This window comes from Phocoena phocoena, chromosome 4 (genome assembly GCF_963924675.1).
Source record: "Phocoena phocoena chromosome 4, mPhoPho1.1, whole genome shotgun sequence".
Lineage (NCBI taxonomy): Eukaryota > Metazoa > Chordata > Mammalia > Artiodactyla > Phocoenidae > Phocoena > Phocoena phocoena.
The window spans coordinates 141547953-141575549 of NC_089222.1; the positions used below are offsets into that span (position 1 = coordinate 141547953).

The window sequence follows — 27597 nt, forward strand, 5'->3', positions numbered from 1 at the left end:
GGAAGAGCAAATGAGCAAACGTCAGTCACAAACTGGGAGTGGGTGACACTTGCCAAGGTTGTTTCCGGGCACAGAGCTGCAGCTCTGCCTGGGCCAAGTGACATTAGCTTGTCAGGAGCCCTTGAAGGATGATGTCATTAGAAGACTACGTTCCTGGCCACTCACTGAGAGGTGGAGGAAAGCAGACGCCTTCTCAGCACCATTTTTAACAGGGTGCTCATTTCCCCAACTGCACCAACAGTAGCTCTGTGAGGCCGCTAGGATGACAGACGAGGTGAGATGCACCCTATGATCAAAAGCTGCAGTGAGAGCAGGATCTTTCTGCCGGATGGTACAGAAGAGTGTGTCAGTTAGGCTGCAGAACACAAAGGGTCATGACCATGAGTCGGAAATGTTGTCAACGACACCTAACTCTTCCATCAGTTTGAAGCAGGAAACGATAAAAACCTGTCTTGAATTAGAACTGGGAAGTGTTACATTTAGAAAATGAAATGAAATATGAAAGTGTGAATTTTGTCACTGCTTTTATTTCCTTTCCAGCATCACCATCTCACCTCAGTATTGACAAATATAAATTTTTTTAACTTTTTTATCGACTAAAAGATTCTTTAAATTTGATAATGCTTTATAATTTTCAAAAGTTTCACACACATGATTTCATATAATCCCATAATAATCTTTTTGAAAAATCCCCTACTCCTATATTGCCCCTCCCCACTCCCCTCTCCCCACTGGTAAACACTGGTTTGTTCTCTATATCTGTGAGTCTGCTTATTTTTTATTTTACTCACTAGTTTATTGTAGTATTTTTCTCAAAAAACTAAAAATAGAACCACCATATGACCCAGCAATTCCACTCCTAGGTATATATCTGAAAAAAACAAAAACACTAATTCAAACAGATATATGCACCCCAATGTTCACAGTGCTATTTACAATCGTCAAGACAAGGAAGCAACCTAAGTGTCCATCAGCAGATGAATGGATAAGGCAGATGTGATATCTACCTATCTATCTATCTATCTATCTATCTATCTATCTATCTATCTATCTATATACACAATGGAATACTACTCGGCCATAAAAAGAATGACCCCTTGCCATTTGCAGCAGCACGGATAGACTTGGATGGCATTACGCTAAGTGAAGTAAGTCAGACAGAGAAAGACGAATACTGTATGATATCACTTATACGTGGAATCTAAAAAATACAACAAGCTGGCAAACGTTAATTTAAAAAAACTCATAAAATACAATTCCAAAAGCTTGATGCTTCTTAGGCACACTTGCCAAGTTACAGTTTCAACCATTGCTCTCTACTAATTTCAGTCCACTCCCCAAATTCTTATATCAAAGTTCCGCTGGTCTGAATCCAGAATGGTGGTCCACAGACACATGATACTAAGCCTACCGTTCATAAGATATTTTAGGTTCTCACTCTTGGACTTTCCATCATCCAGACTAGAACTTCTGGAGTCCTCTGGTTCTTACCCATGCTCACTCACCAAATCCATTCCTTCCTTCTCCTCTTTTCAATTTAACTAATTCTCCCTCTCTCTTACATTAGGCACTCAATAGCTCATACCCTTTCTTCTAAGATAATCTCCTTTCTTGATTTTTTAAACAGCTTTCTTCCCAGGTACTTTGAGTTAATTTCTCCTCACTTCAATCCTGGCTTCCCACTGCAATGTGAATTACTTTTCAAAAACACACTGTGGGGTGGTACTGGAAAGCAAAGATGTGTATTTGAGCCCTGAATCTATTACTGGACAACCCTGAGCAGGTCTCCTGCTCTCTCTTATTCTGTTTCTCTGGTGATGCTTTATCTACATTACAGACTCACTGTGTGTATTAATTAAGATTACAATTATGAAAGTGTTTTGTAAATGACAAAGTTTTATATAAATACAAATAGAAGGTGACATTTTTATCTAGCAGCCAATTAATTTTCCTGGCTGTGTTGGTCCCTAGCAATTAGAAGATTCAACTGGGCACTGTTCAAGTTCAATGTGGCACCTAAAATAAGGCAGGAAGAGCTCTGAATTGTGTTAAATGTAACACTGCTTGTTAAATTGAAATGAAGTGAAAAAAGGGATTTTGACATTCATTTCTCCATACATGTTTGAAGGAAGCAAAATTGCACTTCTCGCTAATATAGTTTAGAACTTCTTAAGTTTCAGGCACTACTAATGATCAAAATGTTATTTATATCAATCTTTGATTTTTTTTAAATTTCCCAAGTCATATGATACAAAATAAGTGAAGGGGGAATAAAGAAGCAAACAAGACATGACTGAAAAATAGTATTGTTTCCAAATGTCATCTACATACACACACACACACACGCACGCACACACGCACACATACACACACACACACACCACTCTAGTGTTAAAGAAAAACCTCCTGGAAACAAGATAAAAATGGTTTAGTTTTACAGTTTGCAGCATTATTAATGGAAACAAGTGGGCTCACTTCCAAATGAAGCCAACTTTTGAGGTATTATATTTGCTCTTCTAAAATGATCTGAATACAGTATTCACTGTGTAGTCTAACCGCAAAGGTAATGGAGCTGAATATATATAAATAAAATAAGGAAGACTGTCTTCCAATCCTGCTCCACAGGGAGAGTCAAAAATTTCAGTCTTTTCCTGTAATTCAGTTGATGTCTTATCTCTCCCTTATCATAATTCTTACTATAATTGAAAATAGTAAAGGTTATTAATTTTTTAAAAGCTTTGATGGGCTACAAACCTGACCACTGGAGTGTGATTTAATTTACATATTTCGTTTCAAAACATTTTAAAATTCAAATTTAAATGCTCGGAAGTTAATATGGTTACGACTTTCTACTGACATCTGAGGAAAGGCTAAGATCGTTAATGGTGTATAACTGTTACTGTATGTTGACAGTTAGATGTCATTTTAAGCAAGAAATGCTAGTGGTATCTTAAATCGAATTACTCTAAATATCTTTGCTAGAGTGCAATGCACGTGAATATGACTCCCTCCAAAACGTATGCCCTAGGTTGACATATAGGAGTCCAGAATTTATTATTTTTCACCTGGGAAGCCCTACACAGGTTTAAGCAGGCTTAACCCTATCCACTCAGCCTGCAGTATATTCAGTTTCATTTGTCTACCCCAAAAGATAAAATTCAATAAATTTTATCTTTATATAAGGTGGAATATACTGTAGTATTTATATAAGGTGGAATATACTGTAGTATTAATAGCCAACTGTATTTATATTTAGTTTAGACATTGCTCCTTAAAACAAAAGAAAGCATGTTTTGAAGCAACGATTAACAAAAAGTATATACTCTCTCCTCGGCCCAGGCATGTGCACAAAAAATTAACTTACAATGAATGCACAGCAGTGGAATATAGATTTCTTTAGCAAGTTTTGTATTCCCAGCTTCTTGGTAAACCCATTGTTTAAAGTATTTCTAATCAAATTTTTCTTAGTGCGTGATATTCTCATATGGTAGGGTCCATGGAGACATCTAATCTGTCATCTGGAAGGCTATCATTAGAGACTGCCGGGCACATCTCTATCTCTGATCATTTGGCTGTTGTAAGTTTTATAGATCTCTTTGGTTTTAATATCATTTTGCATCTGGAGGGCATTCTGCTTTCTGCCTCTCTGATCTGATTGCCACACCTGACAGCCTCCTTCCATCTGGTGCCCACTCCCACCCTCCCTACTGATGGTCTTTGCTTGGCTTCTTTTTATCCCTGGGGTTGCTTTCTTTTAGGGAAAATTCTTTGTCATCAAGTAGAACTTATTTTCTGAGGTATTGACCTACCGGGCATAGCGTAGATATTCCATCCATCATAGTTAAAGAAATAAATACAATCACAAAATGAAGTTTTATGCAGCTATGACCAATCTGGCTCACTAAGAATTTCTAACGATTTGAGAAAATTCTTAAGATATGTGGTTATTAAAAAAATTCAAAGTTATATGCAGGTGTATGTAATATGTAATACATAATACATGTTACCTAACGTATACTACATAATACAATACATTGTGTGTGTGTGCGTGTGCGTGTGTGTGTGTGTGTGTGTGTATTTATAGGTGTCCCTAAACAGGTAAACTAACAGGATTTGTGAGAAAAGATGGTTGAGGAAGATCACGGAAAACCTATGCAGCTTTGTAACCAGGACATTAAAAGACAATTACTGGTAGCTAGGGAGATAACCGTGTAGCTCAGGCAGGCAGCTTAGCAGGGCAGGAGGCTGTTTCCACATATTTTTGGTATTACTTGGTGCATTAGAGCTATTTCCATGACCTGTTTCCTGCAAATATTTACATAACTGAAAATTTTCATTTTAGGTTCACTTGAGGAAACTGGATTGGGAAATGGAAGAAATGGGTTCCCCTAAGGGTCTGCCACACTACAAAGCTGTATGTCCCTGGGGGAGCCTTGTCACTTACCGGTCTTTACTGACAAGGAGATTGGGATTGAGCTGCATGATCTACAAAACTCGTCTTGACAGTTGAGTCCATGACAGTCTACGTCATGATGTCATGTGTCAAGAATAATTTAAAAGGCAGGAAAATTTTCTGTGGAGTCCTTTAAACATAGCATTCCTATGTTGTTGCTTTGACCTGCTCATCTATTTTGTTTGAAGTCCTCATCCATTATAGAAAATCTCTTCTAGTTGTCTTCTAAAAGAACTCACTTTTAGGAGGTTTTAGGAAAACAAAGCTATGTGTTTTAAAACAATCTGTCAGACAACTAGATAACCAAGTCAATGATATGTTTCTTTTTTCTATGATTTTATAAAAACACAAATCTCCTGGAAAACCAAGCCAAAAGTTCATGTGAAAAGAAGACTACATCAACCATCACTCTGGTGAAGATGTAGTGGTAAAAAGATTAGAACATCCAATGGACCTTATCATTCTTCAGTCTTTGCAACTGTCCTATTCTGAATATGCAGATTTTGAGATTGCCCCACTCCTAATGGTTGGTCTGGTGAAACAGTTGAGCTTAGTCATGGTGAGCTGTGTGGGGACCGAGGGACAGCCTTACCTTTGACCGTCACGTGGACGCTCTGGCTGGTGGAGAGCTGGGGTTGAACTAGCACGTTGCAGGTGTACTCCCCCTCGTCAACTTCCTTTTGCACATCCGAGAGTTTCAGCGTGCCATTGTTCTCAAATGCCACTTGGCGGTGGTTAAAAGGAAGCAGATTAGAGTTTTTGTACCATTTGATGGAGTAATACGGATAGCCAATCACGCGACAGTGAATGTATGTGTCCCGTCCTGCTATTGCTGTGATATTTTTCATCGGTCGAATGCTTGCAGGCCCTGGAGAGACACAGAGAAACTCTTGAAAATAATTTAAGGGTACCTCTTATGTGTGGAAATGGGTACACTTTTCCTTGAGTTAAAAATGTAGATTAGTTTCATGTAAGGACATCTGTTTCAGTTAAGCACATTTTTTTCTGCATTTGGCATTTTCTACCAAGAAGGTTTATTTTTTTTCCTTTTAATTTTGTTACTTTCAAATGAATTGAGTGAGTGTTAAATACTTTAATTATCAACTACTTCTGTTAAGACGTTTTGAATTATAGGACAAAAGGCAATTTAATCAATAAAAGGTAACTAGCTGCACTGAACAGTCATGCTCTTTTGGTGAAAACTCTGGTAGCCATTCAGTTGTTTAACTCTCTCTGTACACTAGGTTATGAAGATGGAGGTTATGCCATGTTGCACTGTGAATGTCAGTTAAATACCAGGTACGTGAAGGGTTACCATGGACATAGCAGAATGGAAGAGGAGGAAGGAAAGAGCATGCAAGCACAGCATATACCAGGAAAGGAAAGCTCCAGTGGACAAGTCTAAGAATAAAACAAGAGAACACGCTGACTAAAGAAACCAAAATGCCATCTCCAACAGTAACCCAATCACTGCCATTCCTGAGTAGGAAGCAGAGGGTAGGAAATGGGAAGCGACAGTTAATCCGTTTTTGGCATTCCAAGACTCAGCTCGGTGCATGCAGAGACTTTCTTCTCCACTACAATGAGTTATGTGTGTTTTTTGAGGAGCTGATTTGACAAGCACCTCTTACGTTTATTCGAGCCTGGTACAGGACGACTCCCGCCGAGTTGTTGGCAGTGCAGCGGTAGACTCCCCCGTCCCGGACCTGAGAGCTGGAGATGTTCAGGTAGCTGACCACGTTGCCCTCGGAGGTGATCATCTGGCTGATGCGGTGACTGCCGCCCTTGAGGATGGGGTCATCGTCCAGGGTCCACGTGATCGTGGGCAATGGTGTTCCCTTCACGTTGCACATGAGGGAGACAGGCTCTGCTGGACTCACCACTTTTTCACTAAAGGCAGAAATAATTTTGGGAGTTCCATCTGCAGGAAGACAAATCACGGAAGGAAGTGGCACATACAAATAATTAAACAACTTCTGAGTACTTCTATTTAATGATTAGGATGTGCACGTACTGCTTCTCAGACATGACTCAAAAGTCTGATTTTATTGATAAAGCTAAGTTCCAATCAGGACAAAATTTCATTTTCCAAATAAGTAAACACAGCATTAGCAAGCTTTAATAATTTTCTTATATATTTCTTGATGAAGTCATAACAAGAATGATAATACAACTCAGAAGTTCATGGTAAAAAATGTCATCTCCCAAGAAGTTTATAATTCAAAACTGGTATATCCCCACCCAAAGTTATAAACATAGAGGAAACCCACACACTTCCAATGGTCGCTTTAGCTTTCTACTTCCCCCAAGTTAATTAGGGATTGCTCAAGTGAGGAATCGTTTTTTATTTATTTTTTGAAATTTATTTATGTTTTGGCTGCTTCGGGTCTTAGTTGCAGCACGCAGGATCTTTCACTGCAGTGTGCGGGCTTCTCTCTAGTTGTGGCACGCAGGCTCAGTAGTTGTGGCACATGGGCTTAGTTTCCCCGCGGCATGTGGGATCTTAGTTCCCCGACCAGGGATCGAACCCACGTCCTGCTGCATTGGAAGGCGGATTCTTTACCACTGGACCACCAGGGAAGTCCCTCAACTGGGAAATTGTTTACAGGAAAAAGGAACTAAGAGATTGATTATCTCATCTTTATAATTTTCTCCTAAGAAATCATGTTTTATAGTTTGAATGACATATAACTGCATGTGAATTTTCATGAAGGCCTTGATAATGGTAGAAGCTAAACAAATTTGACCCTTTCAGTATTATTAAATATCTCCATAAGCATCTTTTCTTTCTTTCTTTCTTTTAAAATTTATTTCATTGAAGTATAGTTGAGTTAAAATGTGTTAATTTCTGCTGTAGGCAAAGTTATTCAGTTACACACATAGATAGGTTCATTTTCATATTATTTTATGGTTTATCACAAGATACTGAATACAGTTCCCTGTGCTCTATAGTAGGACCGTACTGTTTATCCATTCTCTATATAATAGTGGGCATCTGCTAACCCCAAACTCCCAATACATCCTCCCCACACCCCCTCCCCCTTGGTAACCACAAGTCTGTTCTCTAAGTCTGTGAGTCTGTTTCTGTTTCACAGATAAGTTCATTTATGTCATATTTTAGATTCCATAAGTATCTTAAGTAGGGTGGCCATTAATTTATCATCTAACCTGGAATACTTTTGAGAATAAAGCAGATACCAGGAGGGCTTCCCTGGTGGTGCAGTGGTTGAGAGCCCGCCTGCCGATGCAGGGGATGCAGGTTCATGCCCCCGTCCGGGAGGATCCCACATGCCGTGGAGTGGCTGGGCCCGTGAGCCATGGCCGTTGAGCCTGCGCGTCCGGAGCCTGTGCTCCGCAACGGGAGAGGCCACAACAGTGAGAGGCCCGCGTCCCGCAAAAAAAAAAAAAAAAAAAAAAAAAGCAACAAACAGATACCAGGAGAACAGGCACAACTCAAGACTGTCCCAGGCAAACAAGGAGCTTAATCTTAAGGAAAGTTTCCATAGCAATTTCCATTATTTTTGACAAAGATCAAATTTTCATATTCCATTATTTTTCTATTACATTTATTGATTATCTGCCTCATGTTATATGGTAGTAATCACAAATACATGTTTCTTTACATACCGTATATATATATATGTATATATATATATATATATATATACGTATATATATATGCGCTTCCTTTAAAGAAAAGAAAGAGAGAAAAATGTATTAAAGTCAAAAGAAGGAAAAGTTACCAGTGGGTCTACCAGCCGCAGGCACTATAAATCAACATAGTGACACTTTTTTTTTCTAGGCGTAGATAGGTCATTTTGACATGATTGTGATCACATGCAACAGGATTTCTGAGTCTGGTAATAAACCTTGCTGGAGGAGATATTAAAAAAAATTTTTTTGGGTGCTAATTTCAAGGGTTTAACCATAGTGAAAGATAATGATTAACAGATTTTTTTAGTCTGTAATTTTAATTATAATAATTATATGTATTCATTGTTGAAAAATTTGAACGTATATATAAACCAAAGAAAAACTGGAAATAAAACTGAAGTTATCTTGCAATTCCATCACAGAAGGGTAATTGTTAACATTTTCAAATATCCCTGGAAAAAGAGTTATTCATCACCACAAAACCCTGAAGCCTATTTCTGAAGACCTAGAGCCTTCTACCATCTTTTCATTTGCAAATTCCTGAATCTTAACTTCTTCATTCCAACTCAATGGTTTGAGGTTGGAGAAGGCCTTCAAGTATTTTTTTTTTCCCCAGATGCATTCATAAGTAGTATATTTCAAGGTCCTTGGATTGCAAACATCTTTCTTTTACTATCAAAGATGACAAAAGTAACTTCATAATATTAAAATAAAGAACCTGTGCTTTTGCCTGTAGAACACTGCAGACATGACTTCAACATGCTCTACATTTAATTTACAGAGAAGTTACATGTGATGCTGACCATTACTCTTTGTACATAACCAGTTGCTGGTGCTTGGGAATGTTCAGGTTATTTTATTTGACCTTACAATTCAATGTATTTGTCAGGATGTGTTTAGCTGTGAATTATTTTTTCACTGATTTTTACACTAAGCACTGAAATCTCAAGCCTTTTTTTTTTTTAAATCTATTTAGGAAAGTTTTCTTCAGTTACACTTTTATTTTTTAGATAAAATTTACTTACAGTTAAATGTATAGATCTTAAGCTTACAAACAGAATGAATTTTGTTAAATATATATACCTGCATAACCTCAAAACGGTCAAGATAAAAACCATTTCCATCATCCCACAAAGTTTCTAGAGGTTCTTTCAATCATTCTTCACCCACCACAGCTGATCACATTCTGATTTCTATCACCGTGCATTACTTTTGCCTGTTCTTGGCTTCAAACCCATGTTTGAGTGTGCCCTTTTTACACACTCATGGAACCTGTCAATCGCAGGACAGTCAGCAAAATTAGGATATGTAACTTTGGAAGGGTACTGTTATCTAATGCAAAGTCTGCCGATTGACCAATAATGTCCCTTACAGCTATTTTCCCAAGTTCTCTCAGTTTCACACCTTACATTTATTTGTGGTGGCTCCTTAGTCTGTCTCTCTTTTTTTTTAATAGATCTTTATTGGAGTATAATTGCTTCACAACACTGTGTTAGTTTCTGTTGTACAACAAAGTGAATCAGCCATATGCATACATATATGATCATATCCCCTCCCTCTTGCGTCTCCCTCCTGCTCTCCCTACCCCACCCCTCTAGGTGTTCACAAAGCACTGAGTTGATCTCCCTGTGCTATGCTGCTGCTTACCATTAGCTAACTATTTTACATTTGGTAGTGTGTATATGTTGATGCTACTCTCACTTCACCCCAGCTTCCCCCTCCCCGCCATGTCCTCAAGTCCATTCTCTATGTCTATGCCTTTATTCCTGCCCTTACCCTGAGAAAAGCCACAATTCAAAAAGACATGTACCATAATGTTCATTGCAGCACTATTTACAATAGCCAGGACATGGAAGCAACCTGAATGCCCATCGACAGATGAATGGATAAAGAAGATGTGGCACATATATACAATGGAATATTACTCAGCCATAAAAAGAAACGAAATTGAGTTATTTGTAGTGAGGTGGATGGACCTAGAATCTGTCTTGAGTCGCTTTTAATATGCAACATTCCTCAGTCTCTGTTGCGTTTCTTGACTTTGACATGTTTGAAGTTACTTTGTAGCCAGCTGCTCAAATTCAGTTTGATATTTCCTGGTGATTAGATACAAGTTTTGCATTTTTGACAAATACCATGGAAGTGATGTTTTCCTGTCCTTATTGGCCATTTGTGTATTTCCTTTCTTAAAATGTCTGCTCAAATCTTTTTCCATTTTTGTGTTAGACTATTTGCCTTTGTTATTGATTTGCAGGAGTTCTTTATGTCTACTGAATACAAGTATATATATAATATATACATATATACTGGATACAAGGTATATACATACACATATACAAGTCAGTACAAGTTTACTTTTACATGTGTATATGTCAGATATCTCATAAAATTACATATGTTTGTCAGACATATGTATATATATATATATATATATATAATACATTATATATAAATGTCTGTGTTAAATATTTTCTCTCATTCCATATTTGCCTTTCTATTTTCATATATATTTATACATACATTAACATTAATGTGTACATGCAAATTTATACATATGTATAGGTACATATAATTTTAATCACATCTACTAAAAGTTAAAATTATCATTCTTCATGTGAAATGGAGGAACTTTGCAACAAATGATTTCAAAGAATTTAATTTATATACTGTCCACTGTGTTATTCTATCTATTTATGTTATAAACTCTATAACACAATATTGTAATTGCGTAGTTGTTTAATTTGTCAATTGCTGTTTAAAGAAATTAAAAGAGAGAAAACAATTTTGCTAAATGTTTTCTAACATATTTGTCATTTCTCATACTCTCATGCTATAGATCTGAGTTTCCATTTTAGGTCATTTTCTTCACCCTGAATGACTTCATTTACCATTTCTTGGTGTGCAGGTAGGTCTTCTGGCATAACATTCTTCAAGCTTTTATTTATTGAAAATATCTTTATATTGCCTTAACTTTTAAAGTCTATTTTTGATGTATATAGACATGTATATTGATAGTTTTTTTTAATGTTGAAAAGAATAAGTCAAAAAAATTCATTTCAATCTCATTAAGACTGTAGTTTTTGCATTTCTTTTTGTGTTCTAGTTTCCCCACCTTCCCATCGCACCAGCACTGGAAAATATCCTCAGGGGAAATGTGGTATTAGTGTAGAAATCACCTAATATTTTCCCCTTCTTTCAAGGGTGGAAATTCTTTCTGCCTGCTTCTGGGTGTTTCCCCAGTGTCTGCAAACAGTTTTGCTTTTCCCAAAGTTCAAAATTTTCACCTTCTTGCAGGTTAGTCTGATACCTGCTATTCCATCATTTCCAGAAATAGGACTTGTTCTTGTTCTTCTCTATGATTCCATTTTCCAGGTGTTCTGGTCTGATCTTGAACCTATAATTATTAGATTCCAGTTTCTTTAAACTTCCATTCCAGTTTCTTTGTCCTCATAGGAAATATCCCAAGATTCTACATTATGTCAATGGCCATTCTAAGTTCACAGTATTGTGAGTTTTTATAATCCATGTTAATCCATAGCTGTTACAGGAGGTTACGTCGTAACAAGGATACTAGTTAGACACCATTTTAAGGCAGTTACTAGCTAATGTATTTGTAATTCCATTTCCGCTCTCTTTGGCAACATTAGCATTATCATCTTTCAGACGAGAAAAAATAAGATGAAGCTTCTTGTCCTAAATGGTACCTGACATGCAGCAAATAAATCCGTAAGTAGGCTCAGTGTGCTCCTCTGCCCCCTCTTCTTATTCAAGCAACAGGTTTTTTTGGAGATGAAAGCAGACATTATTTTCCCAGTAAGACCTGAGTGTCTTTGAAATCTTTCTTGCTGTCACTCTCTGATAACCTCACCTCTTTCGACATCATTATGGATTATCAATATGCTCTTTAGGTTTTCTTTGGTCACAGGAGATGGTTGCCAAGGTAACCAGCCCTAGACAGGTAATCTCTCCCTTTTCTACAAAGAATCTAAAAATAGTGACTATGTGAGGACTACAGGGCATCATCATTAGCAAACTGGCTCTGTGCAAACTGATTACTGTCTGCACTTAATTATTATGTGGAACACAGTGTCAGGCTTTTAATATGAGCACCATGCCTTCAGCTAATTTCGCCTCTGCTTTAAAATGCTCACTGTCTGCAAGGAAATGCTCGAATCAAAGTAAGAATGTCATTCTAAGCCTGTTTCATATCCTCTTAGCATCAAGAGATATTTAAACTTATTTTCATATATAAATGGATTTTCTTTCTTCCTCCTTTAGGCTATATGAAACTCATGTAGTTATTTTAATCAGTTGATAACAGATGAATTTTAAATTATATAAGAAGGCACAATTTCCAACAAGACATGCAAATACACAGATAAAAGCTAGTTCAATTATCTGGTGATAAACATATGTCTCTCGCTTGACTGTTACCTTAATAGCTTCTTTCCCTGGATGATTGATAAGCTTGAAGATGTAAGTAGGCAGCAGGCGGTTAAGAAAAGAAAGCAACATAACATACCTAAAACCTATTATGATAACACAAGGTAATTCTTCAAAAATTCCATTCACCTAAATCTGTGACTCTATGGACCCAAATAGACAACCCCACAAACCAGAAGCCATTTTTTCACTCCACCAAGCACTACATTGAAATGTTGCTCTAAATGTTGCCTCCAAAGTTGTGCTTATCAATTTTGGGGGAGCTATTTTCCCCTCCAGGGGACACCTGGCAATGTCTAGAGACATTTTTGTTTGTCACACTGGAGGAAGGCGCTGTTAGCATCTAGTGAGGGGAGGCCGCACAACATCCCACAGTGCATAAAGCAGTCTTCCAAAGCAAGCGCTCCTGAGAAACCCTGGTCTAGGGGACAATGAATTGTCAACCAAACCATAAATCTCAAGTTTCTAAGGTCTATATCTTTTTTTTTTTTTTTTTTTTTTTTTTTTTTTTTGCGGTACGCGGGCCTCTCACTGTCGTGGCCTCTCCTGTTGTGGAGCACAGGCTCCGGACGTGCAGGCTCAGCAGCCATGGCTCACGGGCCCAGCCGCTCCGCAGCACATGGGATCTTCCTGGACCGGGGCACGAACCTGTGTCCCCTCCATCGGCAGGCGGACACTCAACCACCGCACCACCAGGGAAGCCTTAAGGTCTATCTCTTGACAAGTAACTTTAAACACGTGAGTGGGCAACATTTATGTTAATTAACTTTAAGTTAAATCATGTTACTTATGTTGCTTCTACCATAGACAATGTTCATTTCACCAGAACTTATTCTTTATTTGCCCAGTTGAGCTTGAAAAACTAGGGTAGAATTATCAGCTGGTCAGATAGACAGAAATATTAACACTGTGAGTTAAGAGCAGTGTTTCACCCTTTACTCTTGCTCCTGAGTTTGGGCTCTGGGTTTGGGCTCTTTTTTCGCCAAACCCTGTAACGGGGCCCACTGACCTTCAAGGACCACCTGCACATAGTCTTGAGCGGACAGCTTGTCCTTGCGCACAAAGCACTGATACGCGCCCCCGTCACTTCGGACCATGTGATCCATTATAAGGTTCTCGTGGTTGATGCCTGTTATCCTGACATTCTTTCCAGGGTTGAGGACTTCACCGTTTCGGTACCAGGAGAGTTCCTGGCCCTCACTTCCTGTCACGCTGCAGGACAAGGATACCTGGCTGCCCACGCTGCTTTTAACTTTCCTGGGGCTGATGGCAGCTTTCAGTGGCTCTGGAGTTTTGGGGAAGAGAAAAAAAGAAGGTAAAAACAGCACACATGTAGAGATCATTTCAACAACATGCTGGACTTACGACAGGCAAAGGCATCTTCGCAAGCACTTTCTGCCCATTTGTCAATATGTCAAGGTGGGCTTTTTCCTCATACAGGGCACTGAGTAGTCAAAGATATTAAACTGAGCTGACAAGTTAATAGGTTTTATGTAAGTTATACAGTCTTAATTTGGGACTTGTAAATAGCACTAGGTAGGCCTTCTACATATAATACTCCAAGAGTTAAGGCAGCAGAGGGATTTAGAAAGATCATTTTTTTTACAGTTAATTTACCATGTACAATTGTTGTAAGTGATAATGTGTACAGATTTTCTGTTGAAGTAAATTTCTTGTTAAGACTGTTATCTTTCTATTGTTTTTGTAGGGGATGACATTGCAAAAAGAAAAAGAAAAGAACCTCAAAAAAGAACACACTCCATATATTCTTATTTCAGTATTATTTCATGGCACACCATTTTGTTTGGGAAAACCCTCATCACTATTCGTTTTTTTTTTTTTTTTTTTCTGGGCTTCTTTCACTGTATAGCAAATAGACTGACATGGGTCATATTGCTTTCTCACTGAGTAAATGTGAGTGTTAACGCACTGACAGTAAGAAATGCAATGTGCTGGTTGCCAGCAAGGACAGAAATATTTGAATATTTAAATCCTATTTGCCGCCTCCCAGTGTGGCACAGATGGGTTTGCTCTGGGCCATTCTCACACACACATACTCACTCCCCTCCCCTATGTGGCTTAACCAGGGCCAGTAACACACAGCTGTAAGAAAGCAGGTAGATATTAGGATTCGTGACTATGAAACAGGGTTTTGTTCTTTAAAATGAGGCTAACTTCTTTGGATAGGTGGTAACTCTCATCTTTGACTTCCTATGTTTTCATTCAGCAAATCCAATTGAATGCCGTAAGCATTTATAGAACATCTACTATATGCCAAGGATGGGGTTAAACTCACAGGTGAGACAAACATGAATAACACTTGTGGTGCCACTAGCATGTGCCATAAAGCTACCAAATATCTTCTGAACATTAGTTAAGTCAGTCTTCCCACAGTCCTGCAAGTGTTGTGTTATCATCTCCATTTTACAGAAGAAACGATTATTCCGAGAGATCAATTAATTTAACCAAATCCATTCAACAGGTAAATGGCAAAAAACAGTTGTTTACCCCAGTTATTACTGACTTCTTGTGTCACCACATTGTGAAGTCTTTAAGAAATTCAGTCTTCCAGATGGATAAGACAAGTACAAGAAGGAAGATAGTAACACAAAGCGTCCATTAGAGACGTACACTGTGTGGAAGAGGATCGATAGAATGTCCTCAGACCTCAAGGATGGATAGGACTGAGGCCAGCTGGGATGAAGAGAGGGCCTTGTAAAGAGTGGGAACTGCAGGAATTAGAGCATGAGGCACTGCTAGGTCTCAGGAAGAGTTTTGGATCAGTTTGGATGAAACACAAGGTCTCTGAAGGAGAACAGTGGGAGAAAAATTACACAGGCAGTCTGAGACAAGACCACAAAAGACCTCCAGATTTTGGAATCAAATCAGAGGGAGCTAAAGAGAGCTTTCTAGAATTTTTAGCAAGTAAGTGCTATAGATAAACACATTTTTCGGAGAATCCATCGATCATATTGTGTTCGACAGATGACAGTGGGGAAACTTGTCAGCAAAGGGGCATTGCAGATGTCTCGTTGAGGTGCAATTAAAACTCGATCTAGTAATGAGAACCTACTGTAGAGCACAGGGAACTCTACTCAATGCTCTGTGGTGACCTAAATGGGAAGGAAGTCCAAAAATGAGGGGATATATGTTTACGTATAGCTGATTCACTTTGCTGTACAGCAGAAACTAACACAGCATTGTAAAGCAACTCTACTCTAATAAAAATTAATTTAACAAACAAAACAACTCGATCTAGAACTGGGTGGAGGTGGAGAGCACAGCTGAGAAACACGGTGAGATATGATCTCTAGGACTTGTCAGGACTTGGACATGAAAGAAAAGTCTTAAAGAAGATCCAGGACTTAAAGTTCACATTTGGAGGGTTCGAGGCTGAAAGATGTCTAGAACAACAAGAGGCTGGTAAATGGTAGAGAGATGGTGGAGAGAACTTTGGGATACTGTTCTTTGGAAGTGCCAGATAAGCATCTGATATAAAACTGGGAGACACGCTGCTCATCTGACAGTCAACAAGGAGGCTGAGGTTGAGCATGCAAATTCAGGGCTGTTTTCAGAGGGGAGGAACTTGAAGCCATAAAGTAAAAGAGGGCACCAAAAGAAAAGAGACAAGAGAGAATAGAAGAAGTTTCAGAATTTGGAACCCAGGAGCATCCTTTCTGCCTGGAGAAGAGAGACCAAACAGTCAGAAGGGAGGATGGGAGCAATAGAGGCATATCTGGAACTTTTCCAGACGTGGCAGAGTACAAAGATGAAAACAAGTGCAGTCAGAATTAAGACTTTTCCACAAATAACTTTTAAAATGTAGACAGTGGTAAATGCCTTTACAGAGAAAGCAACAAAATACTCTGAGCCTTGAGCAGAAAATAGGAGGGCAACGGGATGTTTTGAGAATGAGGCACTGCATTAGACTTAGAAAGATGGGAAGTTTTAGACATTCAGGTACTTGAAGACCGTCTTACATTACATGAGGAGGGAACAGCATGACTTGCAATTAGGGAAGGAACAGGTTTGCATGAGAATAGGAAGAAGTTGGATCTCACAGGAGTAGGGTTTTTTGAAGAAAAACTATGAGAAGTATGACCGTACAGCTTTACTTGAGATGCTTTCCATACTATCCTAAGATACAAACTTTATTCAACAGAAACTGGGGAGCCACGAAAGGTGGTGTTGAGCCTGCATACTGGAGTGATTCTCATTGGCTGTCCAGTGCTGCATTGTTTCATCTACAAGGTTCTTCAGCCATCGAAATATAACTGTGCAGACATTATCCTCCTTTTCTTTCTAATCTCAGCCTAAGCATGTTCGAATGACATTTGCAGGACTCAGTCTGGACAGCCGATTCCAGGCCATCATTGGGATATTTATTTCAAATGTACTCACTTGGGCTGGTATTGTGCTAAAGCTTTCTACACCCAGGGTGACACTGAAGAGGCAGTTCCATAAACAGGCATAAGGCTGGAAAAAAGCCAGGGTAAGAAAATGCCTCCCTTTTCAATGTCAGACTCGTATTCAGTTTGCTCAGTTCAGTTCCTCAAATTTTTATGTATACGGATATGTATGATAGCATACTGGCAACTGAGAGCCATATATTTTGACCAGAGTTCTGACACTCATTTCTGGCCATGTGATCTTGAGTAACCCACTTTGATTTGGTTTCTGCATGAGCAAAATTAAGGCTTTTCAACTAGGTTAGAGCGCTTCCCCCTGCAATCACACCCCTCTTTCTTCCGAGTCTACCTTTGGCATCCTTCTCAACATCTTCCTCACACCAGTCACTACAAATCAATTAGAGATGAGATATATCTACCATACTTGGCCTAAATTATCTATAATATTGAGTCCAAGTCCAATATTTGGATAATAACAACCTTATATACAGCCCTCTATAGAGCTGATAACAGCCCCATTTAGAAATTTAAAGCAGCATCTGGAAACAGGCCAAGGACAACTGCTTTGATCTGATCACCACTGCCTTTGCTGACAGCACCACCCTGCCCCTCTCCCTCCACTGACTTGCAGACAGGCTGACCATTCTGAATTCAACAGCTAGGTAATGTTATCTTGGAAATATATCCTGTGGCTCCCAACTCTCCAGCTGTGTAACCTTGAGAATTTGGAGCCTCAATTTCCTCGTCTGTAAAATGGGGCTACTGTGGGTTTCAGCAGGGTTGTTGTGAGGATTCGTGGGGGCTACAGAGAAAGCCTGGAGGTCGGCTTGTAACAAGAGCTCCACCATCACCACTAAAAGTTACCATCCAACTTACGTTTCACGTACAGGCGGCCTATCACCTTAGCAGTTCCATATCTGTTGGACACTTCACACACATAGCTGCCTGAGTCTGAGGGGCGTGCATTCTCAATCAGCAGCCCAGTCACGGTCTTCTGGAACCTTCCAGAAAGTTCCAGGGGCATGTTGTCCTTCAGCCAGCGGTAATCTGGCTCGGGATGGCCGAGCGCTTTGCAAGGCAACTCCACACGCTGCCCCGCCATGGCTTTGCGATGATCAAACCCATCCAGTATGGACGGGGCTGAGTTCGCTGGGTCTGCAGAAGAAAAGAAAAGCCTATTAGATATGATTTAAAGTGGTCATTCAGAATCATAGGGCCTCGTGTATAATTCATATTCTATGTATCATTCCAACTATTGATACAGATCTTTAAGATTTTATATATATATATATATGAACAGAAAAAAGCACTATTCATATAAATTTCTTTTTCTCAGAATTTACAAAAGGTTGAAGCAGTTATATCCCTAAAGAAGATATACAAATGACTGATAAGCACATGGAAAGATGCTCAGTATCATTAGACACTAGGGTAATACAAATTAAAACCACAGTGAGATACTACTTCATACCCACTAGGATGGCTATAATAAAAAACACAAGCAATAGCAAGGACTTGTGAGGATGTGGAGAAGAAACTGGAACCTTCATACATTGTTGATGGGAACGTAAAATGGTGCGGCCACTTTGGAAAACAGTTTGGTAGCTACTTAAAATGTTAAAACTTCAGTTTACTGTAAGGTCCCAAAAGCTCCACTCCCAGGTATCTACCCTAGACAAAGGAAAACCTATGTCCACTCAAAGACTTGTTCACAAACGTTCATAGCAGGATTACTCATAAGAGCCAAAAAGCTGAAGTAATCCAAAGGACCATTGTTTAGTGGATGGATAAACAAAATGTGAATATACATACATACTATTCGGCAATACAAAAGAGTGAAACACTGACACATGTTACAACATGAAAAAGCCTTGAAAGATTATGCTAAATGAAAGAAGGCAGGTACAAAGTCATATACTGCAGGATTTGACTTAAATGAAATATGCAGAAAATGAAAATCGGTAGAGACAGATAGTAGATTAGTAGTTTCCCAGAGCTGGAATTGGAATTTACTGCAAATGGGCAGCAGGGATCTTTTTGGGTAGAAAATAATGTTCTAAAGTTAGAATACAACTCTATGTATTTACTAAAATCATTGAATTGTATACTTAAAATGAGTGAAGCTTATGGTTGGTAAATTAAATCTCAATAAAACTATTTTACAAAAAAAAGAATGGGGCATTTCTTTTACATTTAAGTGATGCTTGATAACGTGCTCTCATGGAGACATTTGGTCAGACATAGACTTAGTACAACCATACAACATTGGATTTCATTTCCATCTCCGTGTCTTCAAACTTTTTATCTACATTTTTAAAAAACAGTTTTTATCACAAAAATTTGCAAACTCACACAAAACAAGAGAAAATGATATAATGTGTCCTATATAGTCATCACCCAGATACAACAGGCATCACAATATTTCTATCCTCCTTCTGTTTATTTCTCTATAGCCTTTGCTTTTGGTGCCAACATGCTGGAGTCAAGTCATAAAACCTATGTTATCTAGAATGCTTCTCTGATGAAAATAAGAGTTTTCATGTATAACCGCAATGTCAGTATCACACAAGAGTAATAACAGCCTCTTGGTATCACCTATCATCTACTCCACATTCATTTTTTCATAATGAGATAAAAAGTCATATTATTATTACTGTTTTTATAACTAATCAAATCAGGATTGTTTTACAGTTAACATTTTGTTGTTATGTCTCCTTTTCAAATGTTTTTCCAGCTTTATTGAGGTATAACTGGCAAAAATTGTATATACTTAAGGTGTAAAATGTGATGCTTTCAGATAAATATATTTTGTGAAATGATCACCAAAATCGAGCTAATTAGCATTCATTGCCTCACATGGTTACCCTTTCTTCCTTTTCATTCCCCTTCCTTCCTCCTCTCCACCAACTACCCATTTGTTCTCTGTATTGATGAGTCTGTTTTGTTATGTTTATTCATTTGTTGTTTTAGATTCCACACATAAGTGAAATCATATAGTACAATATTTGTCTTTCTCTGTCTGACTTATTTCACTCAGCATAATAACCTCTATGTCCACGAATGTTTTCACAGATGGCAAGATTTCATTTTTTAGGACTAAATAATATTTCATTGTATATTTATAGCACATCTTCTTTATCCATTCATCTACTGATGTACACTTAGGTTGCTTCCATATCTTAGTTATTGTAAATAATGCTGCAATGAATATAGGGGTGCATATACCTTTTCAAATTAGTGTTTTTGTTTTCTTCAGATAAATACCCAGAAGTGGAACTGCTAGATCATATGGTAGTTCTATTTTTAATTTTTTGAAAAGCTCCATACTGTTTTCCATAGTGGCTGTTCAGTGCATGAGGCTTCATTTTTTTGCACATCCTTGCCAACACTTGTTATTTGTGGACTTTTTGATAATAGCGATTCTGAGAGATGTGTACTGATATCTCACCATAGTTTTGATTTGCACTTCCCTGATAATGAGTGATGTTCAGCATCTTTTCATGTGTCTGTTGGCTATCTGTATGTCTTCTTTGGGAAAAAAAAAATGTCTATTCAGGTCTTCTACCCATTTTTTATTTTGTTTATTTTGTGTGTGTGTGTGTGTGTTACGCGGGCAGAGGTAACTGTTGTGGCCTCTCCCGCTGCGGAGCACAGGCTCTGAATGCACAGGCTCAGCGGCCATGGCTCACGGGCCCAGCCGCTCCGTGGCATGTGGGATCTTCCCAGACTGGGGCACGAACCCGTGTCCCCTGCATCAGCAGGCGGGCTCTCAACCACTGCACCACCAGGGAAGCCCTACCCATTTTTTAATTAGGTTTTTTTTTTTTTGATGTTGAGTTGTATGAGTTCTTTGCATATTTTGGATATTAACCCCTTATCAGATATACCATTTGCAAATATATTCTTCCATTCAGCAGCCTTCTCATTTTGTTGATAGTTTTCTTCACTGCACAAAAGCTTTTTAGTTTCATGCATTCCCATATATTTATTTTTTGCTTTTGTTTCCCTTGCCTGAGGAGATAGATCTAAAAAAATATTGCTAAGACCAATGTCAAAGAATGTACTGCCTATGTTTTCTTCTAGGAGTTTTACAGTTTCAGGACTTAAGTTTAGGTCTTTAATCCATTTGGAATTTATTTTTGTGTATGGTGTGAAAGAGTAGTCCAGTTTGATTCTTTTGCCTGTAGGTATCCAGTTTTCCCAACACCATTTATCAAAGAGGCTATCTTTTACCCGTTTTATATTCTTGCCATCTTTGTCATAGATTAATTGATCATAGAAGTGTGGGTTCATTTCTGGCCTCCCTATTCTGTTCCATTGATCTATCTGTCTGTTTTTGCATCAGTACCATACTGTTTTGATGACTGTAGTTCTGTAATATAGTTTGAAATCAGGGAGCATGACATGCCTCCAACTTTGTTCTTCTTCCTCAGGATTATTTAGACTATTCAGAGTTTCTTTGGTTTCCATATGAATTTTAGAATTATTTGTTCTAGATATGTGAAATGCCATTGGTATTTTGATATGAATTGCAACGATTCTGTAGATTGCCATGGGAAACATGGCCATTTTAATCATATTTATTCTTCCAAGACATGAGCATGTTGTGTCTTTCCATTTGTTTGTGTCATTTTCAATTTCTTTCATCAATGTCTTCTGGGTTTTGGAATACAAGTCTTTTACCTCCTTGGTTAGATTTATTCCTAGGTATTTTTTTTCTCGATGCACTTGTAAATGGGATTGTTTTCTTAATTTCTCTTTCTAATAGTTTGTTGTCACATGTATAGAAATGCAAGAAATTTCTGTATTTTAATTTTGTATCCTGTAACTTTACCGAATTTATTGTATGAGTTCTAGTAGTTTTTGGTGGCATCTTTAGGATTTTTCTGTATATAGTATCATATTATCTACAAACAGTGATAGTTTTACTTATTCCTTTCCAATTTGCATTACTTTTATTTCTTTTCTTGTCTGATTTCTGTGGCTTGGACTTACAGTTCTATGTTGAATGAAAGAGTGAGAGTGAATATTCTTGTCTTGTTTCTAATCTTAGAGGAAATGCTTTCAGCTTTTCAGTGTTGAGTATGGTGTTAGCTGTGGGCTTGCCATATATATGTTGAGGTATGTTCTCTCTATACCCACTTTGTTGAGAGTTTTTGTTTTAAAATTTTTATTTATTTTATTTATTTATTTTTGGCTGTGTTGGGTCTTCGTTGCTACGTGCAGGCTTTCTCTAGTTGCAGTGAGTGGGGGCTACTCTTCATTGTAGTGTGTGGGCTTCTTATTGTGGTGGCTTCTCTTGTTGTGGAGCACAGGCTCTAGGTGCACAGGTTTCAGTAGTTATGGCACGAGGATGCAGTAGTTGTGGCTCATGGGCTCTAGAGTGCAGGCTCAGTAGTTGTGGCACACGGGCTTAGTTGCTCCACGGCACATGGGATCTTCCTGGACCAGGGCTCAAACCCATGATCCCTGCCTTGGCAGGCAGATTCTTAACCACTGCACCACCAGGGAAGACCCAAGGGTTGTTTTTTTTTTATCATAAGTGAATATTAAATTTTTTCAAAAGCTTTTTCTGCCTCTACTGATATAATCATATGATTTTGATTCTTCAATTTGTTAACATAGTGTGTCACATTGATTGATTTGTGTATACTGAACTATTCTTATATCCCAGGGATAAATCCCATGGATCATGGTGTATGTCTCTTAATGTATTGTTGAATTCAGTTTGTGCTAATATTTTATTGAGGATTTTTGCAATATTCATTCTTGATGTTGGCCTATAATTGTGTGGTGTGTGTGGTGTCTTTGTCTGGTTTTGGTATTTGAGTGATTGGGTGATTCTGGCATCACAGAATGAGTTCGGAGGCATTTCTTCCTATTCAAATTTGGAATAGTTTGAGAAGGGTTGGCTCTTCTTTAAATGTTTGGTAGAATTCACCTGGGAAGTTGTCCGGTCCTGGAACTTTGTTTGTTGAAAATTTTTTTTGTTGTTGTTGTTTTTGTTTTTTTTACTGATTGATTTCATTAATGGTAATCAGTCTGTTTAGATTTCCTATTTCTTCCTGATTCAGTTTTGGGAGATTGTACATTTCTAGGAATTTATCCATTTCTTCCAGATTGCCCATTTTATTGGTATATAATTGTGGTAATCTCCTATGATCCTTTGTATTTCTGTGGTGTTGGTTGTAACTTTTCCTCACTTATTTATGACTTTATTTATTTGGAACCTCTCTCTTTTGTTCTTGATGAGTCTGGCTAAAATTTTATAATTTTATTTTTATCTTTTCAAAGAACTAGCCCTTACTTTTATTGATTTTTTCTATTTTTTTAGTCTCTATTTCATTTGTTTCTGCTCTGATTTTTATAATCTCTTTCCTTCTACTAACTTTGGTTTTGTTGTTTTTCTTTTTCTAGTTCCTCTAGTATAAACTTAGGTTGTTTATTTGAGATTTTTCTTATTTCTTGAGGTAGGCTTACATCACTATAAACTTCCATCTTAGAACTGCTTTTGCTGTACCTCATAGATATTGGATTGTTGTGTTTTTGTTTTCATGTGTATTCAAATATTTTAAAATTTCCTCTTTGGTTTCTTTAGTGACCCATTGGTTGTTTAGTAGCATATTGTTTAGCTGCCACATGTTTGTGATTTTTGCAGCTTTTTTCTCTTGTAGTTGATTTGTAGTCTCATATCCTTGTGGTTGGAAATGATGCTTGATATGATTTCAATCTTAAATTTACTGAGACTTGTTTTTGTGGCCTAGCATGTGATCTTTCCTGAAGCCCAACTGATCTAATATTTCATTTAAGGTGAATCTTTCCTTATGGATTTTCTGTTTGGATTATCTCTCCATTGATGTAAGAGGGGTATATAAGTCCCCTACTATTATTGTGTTGCTCTCAATCTCTCTCTTTAAATTTGTTAATATTTGCTTTATATATTTAGGAGATTTTATAATGGATGCATAGATTCAATTGTTATGTCTTCTTTTTGGATTGATCTTTTATCATTTTGTAATGTCCTTCTTTGTCCCTTTCAGTCTGTGTGTGTCTTTAGATCTGAAGTGTGTCTCTTGCTGGCAGCATATATATGGGTCTTGTTTTTTTTCTGTTTTTTTTTTTTCATTCAGCCACTCTATGTCTTTTGATTAGTTATGTACTTATTCCCATTTTGTTAATTGTTTTCTGGTTGTATTGTAGTTCTTTTTTGTTCCTTTCTTCTTTTTATGCTCTCTTCCCTTGTGACTTGGTAATTTTCTTTAGTGTTATGTTTGGATTCCTTTCTCTTTTTTGTGTATCTATTATAGATTTTTGGTTTGTGGTCACCAAATAGATTATCTATCTATCTATCTATCTATCTATCTATCTACATATATATATATATGTGTGTATATATATATATATATATATGATTATTTTAAGTTGATGATCTCTTAAGTTTGAACATATTCTAACAATCCTGCATTTTTACCAATGCTTAACATATTTGACTTTGTATTTTATGTCTTTTTGTTTCGTGTATCCCTTAACTACTTATTGTAGATATAAATCATTTTATTGCTTTTATCTTTTAACCTTTTTACTTGCTTTATAAGTAGCTGATCTACTATCTTTACTGTATGTTTGCCTTTACCAATGAGATTTTTCCTTTCATAATTTTCATTTCTAGGTGCAGTACATTCTTTCTTGCTTAGAGAAGTCCCCTTATCGTTCCTTGTAAAATGAGTTTACTAGTGGGTGCTGAAATCTTTCACCTTTTGCTTGTCTAAAACTCTCTACCTTTCCTTTGTGGAGTGTTCTTGATTTTTTCCTTTCATCACTTTAAATATATAATGCCACTCCTCTCTGGCCTGCAAAGTTTCTTCTGAAAAGTGGGCTGACAGTCTTCTGGGAGTTCCTTTGTACTTAATTAATTTCTTTTCTGTTGCTATGTTTAAGTTTCTCTCTTTATCTTTAATTTTTGCCATTTTAACTGCAATGTGTCTTGGTATGGATCTCTTTGATTCACCTTGTTTGAGATTCTCTGTGCTTCCTGGACCTAGATATTTGTTTACTTTCCCTGGATAGGGAAGTTGTCAGCTATTATTTCTTCAAATAAGTTGTCTTCCCCATTCTTTCTCTCTCCTCTTTATGAAGCCCATGTAATGTGAATGTTAATATGCTTGATGTTGTCTTGGAGGCCTCAGACGGTCCTCATTTGTTAAATTCTTTTTTCTTTTTTCAGTTCAGCTTGAGTGATTTCCATTACTGTCTTCCAGTTTGCTGATCTGTTCCTCTTTATCATCTAATCTACTACTGATTCCTTCTAGTGTACTGTTATTTCAGTTATGGTATTCTTCAGCTCTGCTTGGTTCTAACTCTTTGTTAGACTTCTCACTGTGTTCATCCATTCTTTTCTTGAGTTTATTGAGCATCTTTATGATCATTACCTTGAACTCTTTATTGGGTAGATTGTTATCTCCACTGCACTTAGTTCTTCTTCTGGCATTTTATCTTGTTCTATTGTGAGCAATATATTCCTCAGTTGCCTCATTTTGTCTAATTCTCTGTTTTTATTTCTATGGATTAGGTAGGTCAGTTACATTTCCTGATCTTGGAGAAGTGGCCTTATACAGGAAACATCCTATGGGTCCCAGCAGCACACTCTGCTCTGGTCACCAGAGGTATATGCTCTAAGGGTGCCCTTATGTGGGCTGCATGCACCATTCTATTGTAGTTCAGCCCACTACTGTGGGAGTGCTGGTAGGCAGGGCTGGACCCCAGCCTGGTTGGCTGGCAGGCCCTGCCTCATGCAGAGGTTGCTGACCCACTAATGGGTGGGGCTCATCTCCATGCAGCAGGCTGCTAGCCTGGGTTGGGGAGTCCAAGGTGTGCTGCCAACTGGTCCATGGGTTGGTAAGCCTCTAACAATACTAAGTGAGAGAGAGGACTCTAAACAGGCACTTGCCAGCACTAGTGCCCTCATGGTACAATGAGCTCTCCAAAATTGCTGCCACCAGCATCTCCCCAGGGGGAGTCCCAGTTGCTTAGTGCCTCTGCAGGGGGCTCTCCAAGATCAGCAAGTGAGTCTGACCCAGGCTCTTTTCAAATTACTGCCTCTGCGCTGGGTATCAGAGTGTGTGAGATTTTGTATGAGCCCTTTGAGAGTTCTATTTCCTTCACCCTCCTGTTCTGCTGTATACAAGCCCCCTGGCTTTCAAAGACAGACAGTCTGGGGATTCATCTTCCTGATGCAGGACCTCCAGGCTAGGAAGCCTGATGTGGGGCTCAGACTCTTCACTCCTTGGGGAGAAGCTCTGCAATCGTGATTCTCCTTCCTTGTGGGTTGCCTATCCAGAGGGGTGATCTTGACTCTATCACGTCTCTGTCCTTCTTACCTGCTCACTGTGGTTCCTTCTTTATCTCTTTAATTGTGGAAAACTAGTCTTCCGGTCATTCTCATCAATAGTTTCTCTGCAAATAGTTCTAATTTTGGTGTGCCCATAGAAAGAGGTAGCTCAGGGTCTTCCTACTCTGCCATCTTGGCCACACCCCCTTATCAGTGATCTTAGTTGTTATGGCTCTTGATTCTCTTTTAATTCAGATAAGACTCTCCTTCTATTTCCTTTCATATCTTTGACTCATGGAAGAAACCAGGTGAGTTATCTTACAAGAAATCTCACATTTTGAATTTCTTTCTTCATGGTGTCATTTAACCTGCTCCTCTATTGCCATTTTCCTTATAACTGGAATTTAGTTGTAATGGATAATCTAGATCAAGTTCAACCTTTTTTCTTTCCCTTTGCATCTATATAACGTGTTGCTTTCCCACACTCAGTGAGACTAAACTGATCAGAAAATTCAGATGATAATGTTTGTCTGAATTAAGTTATTTTATTAAGGGTTGAAAATGGCAATTTTAAAATTTCCGTTTTCTTTCACATTCAATAGATGTAATTATTCTGTAAATAAGAACTTTCCTCCCTGAACTAGGGTTATTTGGTTATCTTGAAATACAGTAGTTACAAGAAAGACAGGAAGAAATTTTGTTGTTATCTTTAATGACTAATTATCAAAATCAAGAGTTGGTGCCTGCCTTAGTTACCTCTAAGTAGATGAATAAGTTTCTTATTATTGCTTTTGTTATTATAAAATGTCTATGTATGTGTGCACATGTAAGCATATATGTAAATGATTATGTAAGTATATATAGGTACATATGTGTATATATATATACACACATATACACACGTGTGTATGTGTGTGTGTGTATGTGTGTGTGTGTATATATATATATATATATATATATATATATATATATATATGCATACATGCAATTGTGACAAGACCCCATTTATGTTCCAGGCTCATCTTATATGTTTCCTGTCCCAGACCAATAATCCATTGTTCTTCCAAGGAAACATGTTCCCTGTTATTGGGGAATAATATTTAAAGGAGACTATGATCTAGGTGGTAGAGGTGCTTGTTGCTGTTGATTGCCCACTGCCCATTGAAAAGGGAAAGAACTTGGAATCACATATTAAAAAAAACAGCAAGTGTGTACTGATACTTTCTATTGGATATTTCATGAATTTTATTAATTCTTTGGTTTTCTATTTTTATCTTTTCTGTTACACTGAAAATCTTGGTTCCAAATAA

The 27597-nt window shown here is 37.8% G+C and overlaps 1 protein-coding gene across 1 annotated transcript in view; it reads right to left on the reverse strand.

The window, feature by feature from the left end:
* The window catches only part of DSCAM (DS cell adhesion molecule), a gene marked incomplete at its 5' end in the record, with an annotated part of 740232 nt that overhangs the window by 297502 nt on the left and 415133 nt on the right, over positions 1 to 27597 (reverse strand). Inside the window, 4 exons of the mRNA XM_065875917.1 lie at positions 5046 to 5321; positions 6078 to 6374; positions 13560 to 13835; positions 17836 to 18114. Of these exons, the coding sequence (XP_065731989.1) occupies positions 5046 to 5321; positions 6078 to 6374; positions 13560 to 13835; positions 17836 to 18114 (1128 nt within the window). The remainder of the gene's footprint in view (positions 1 to 5045; positions 5322 to 6077; positions 6375 to 13559; positions 13836 to 17835; positions 18115 to 27597) is intronic.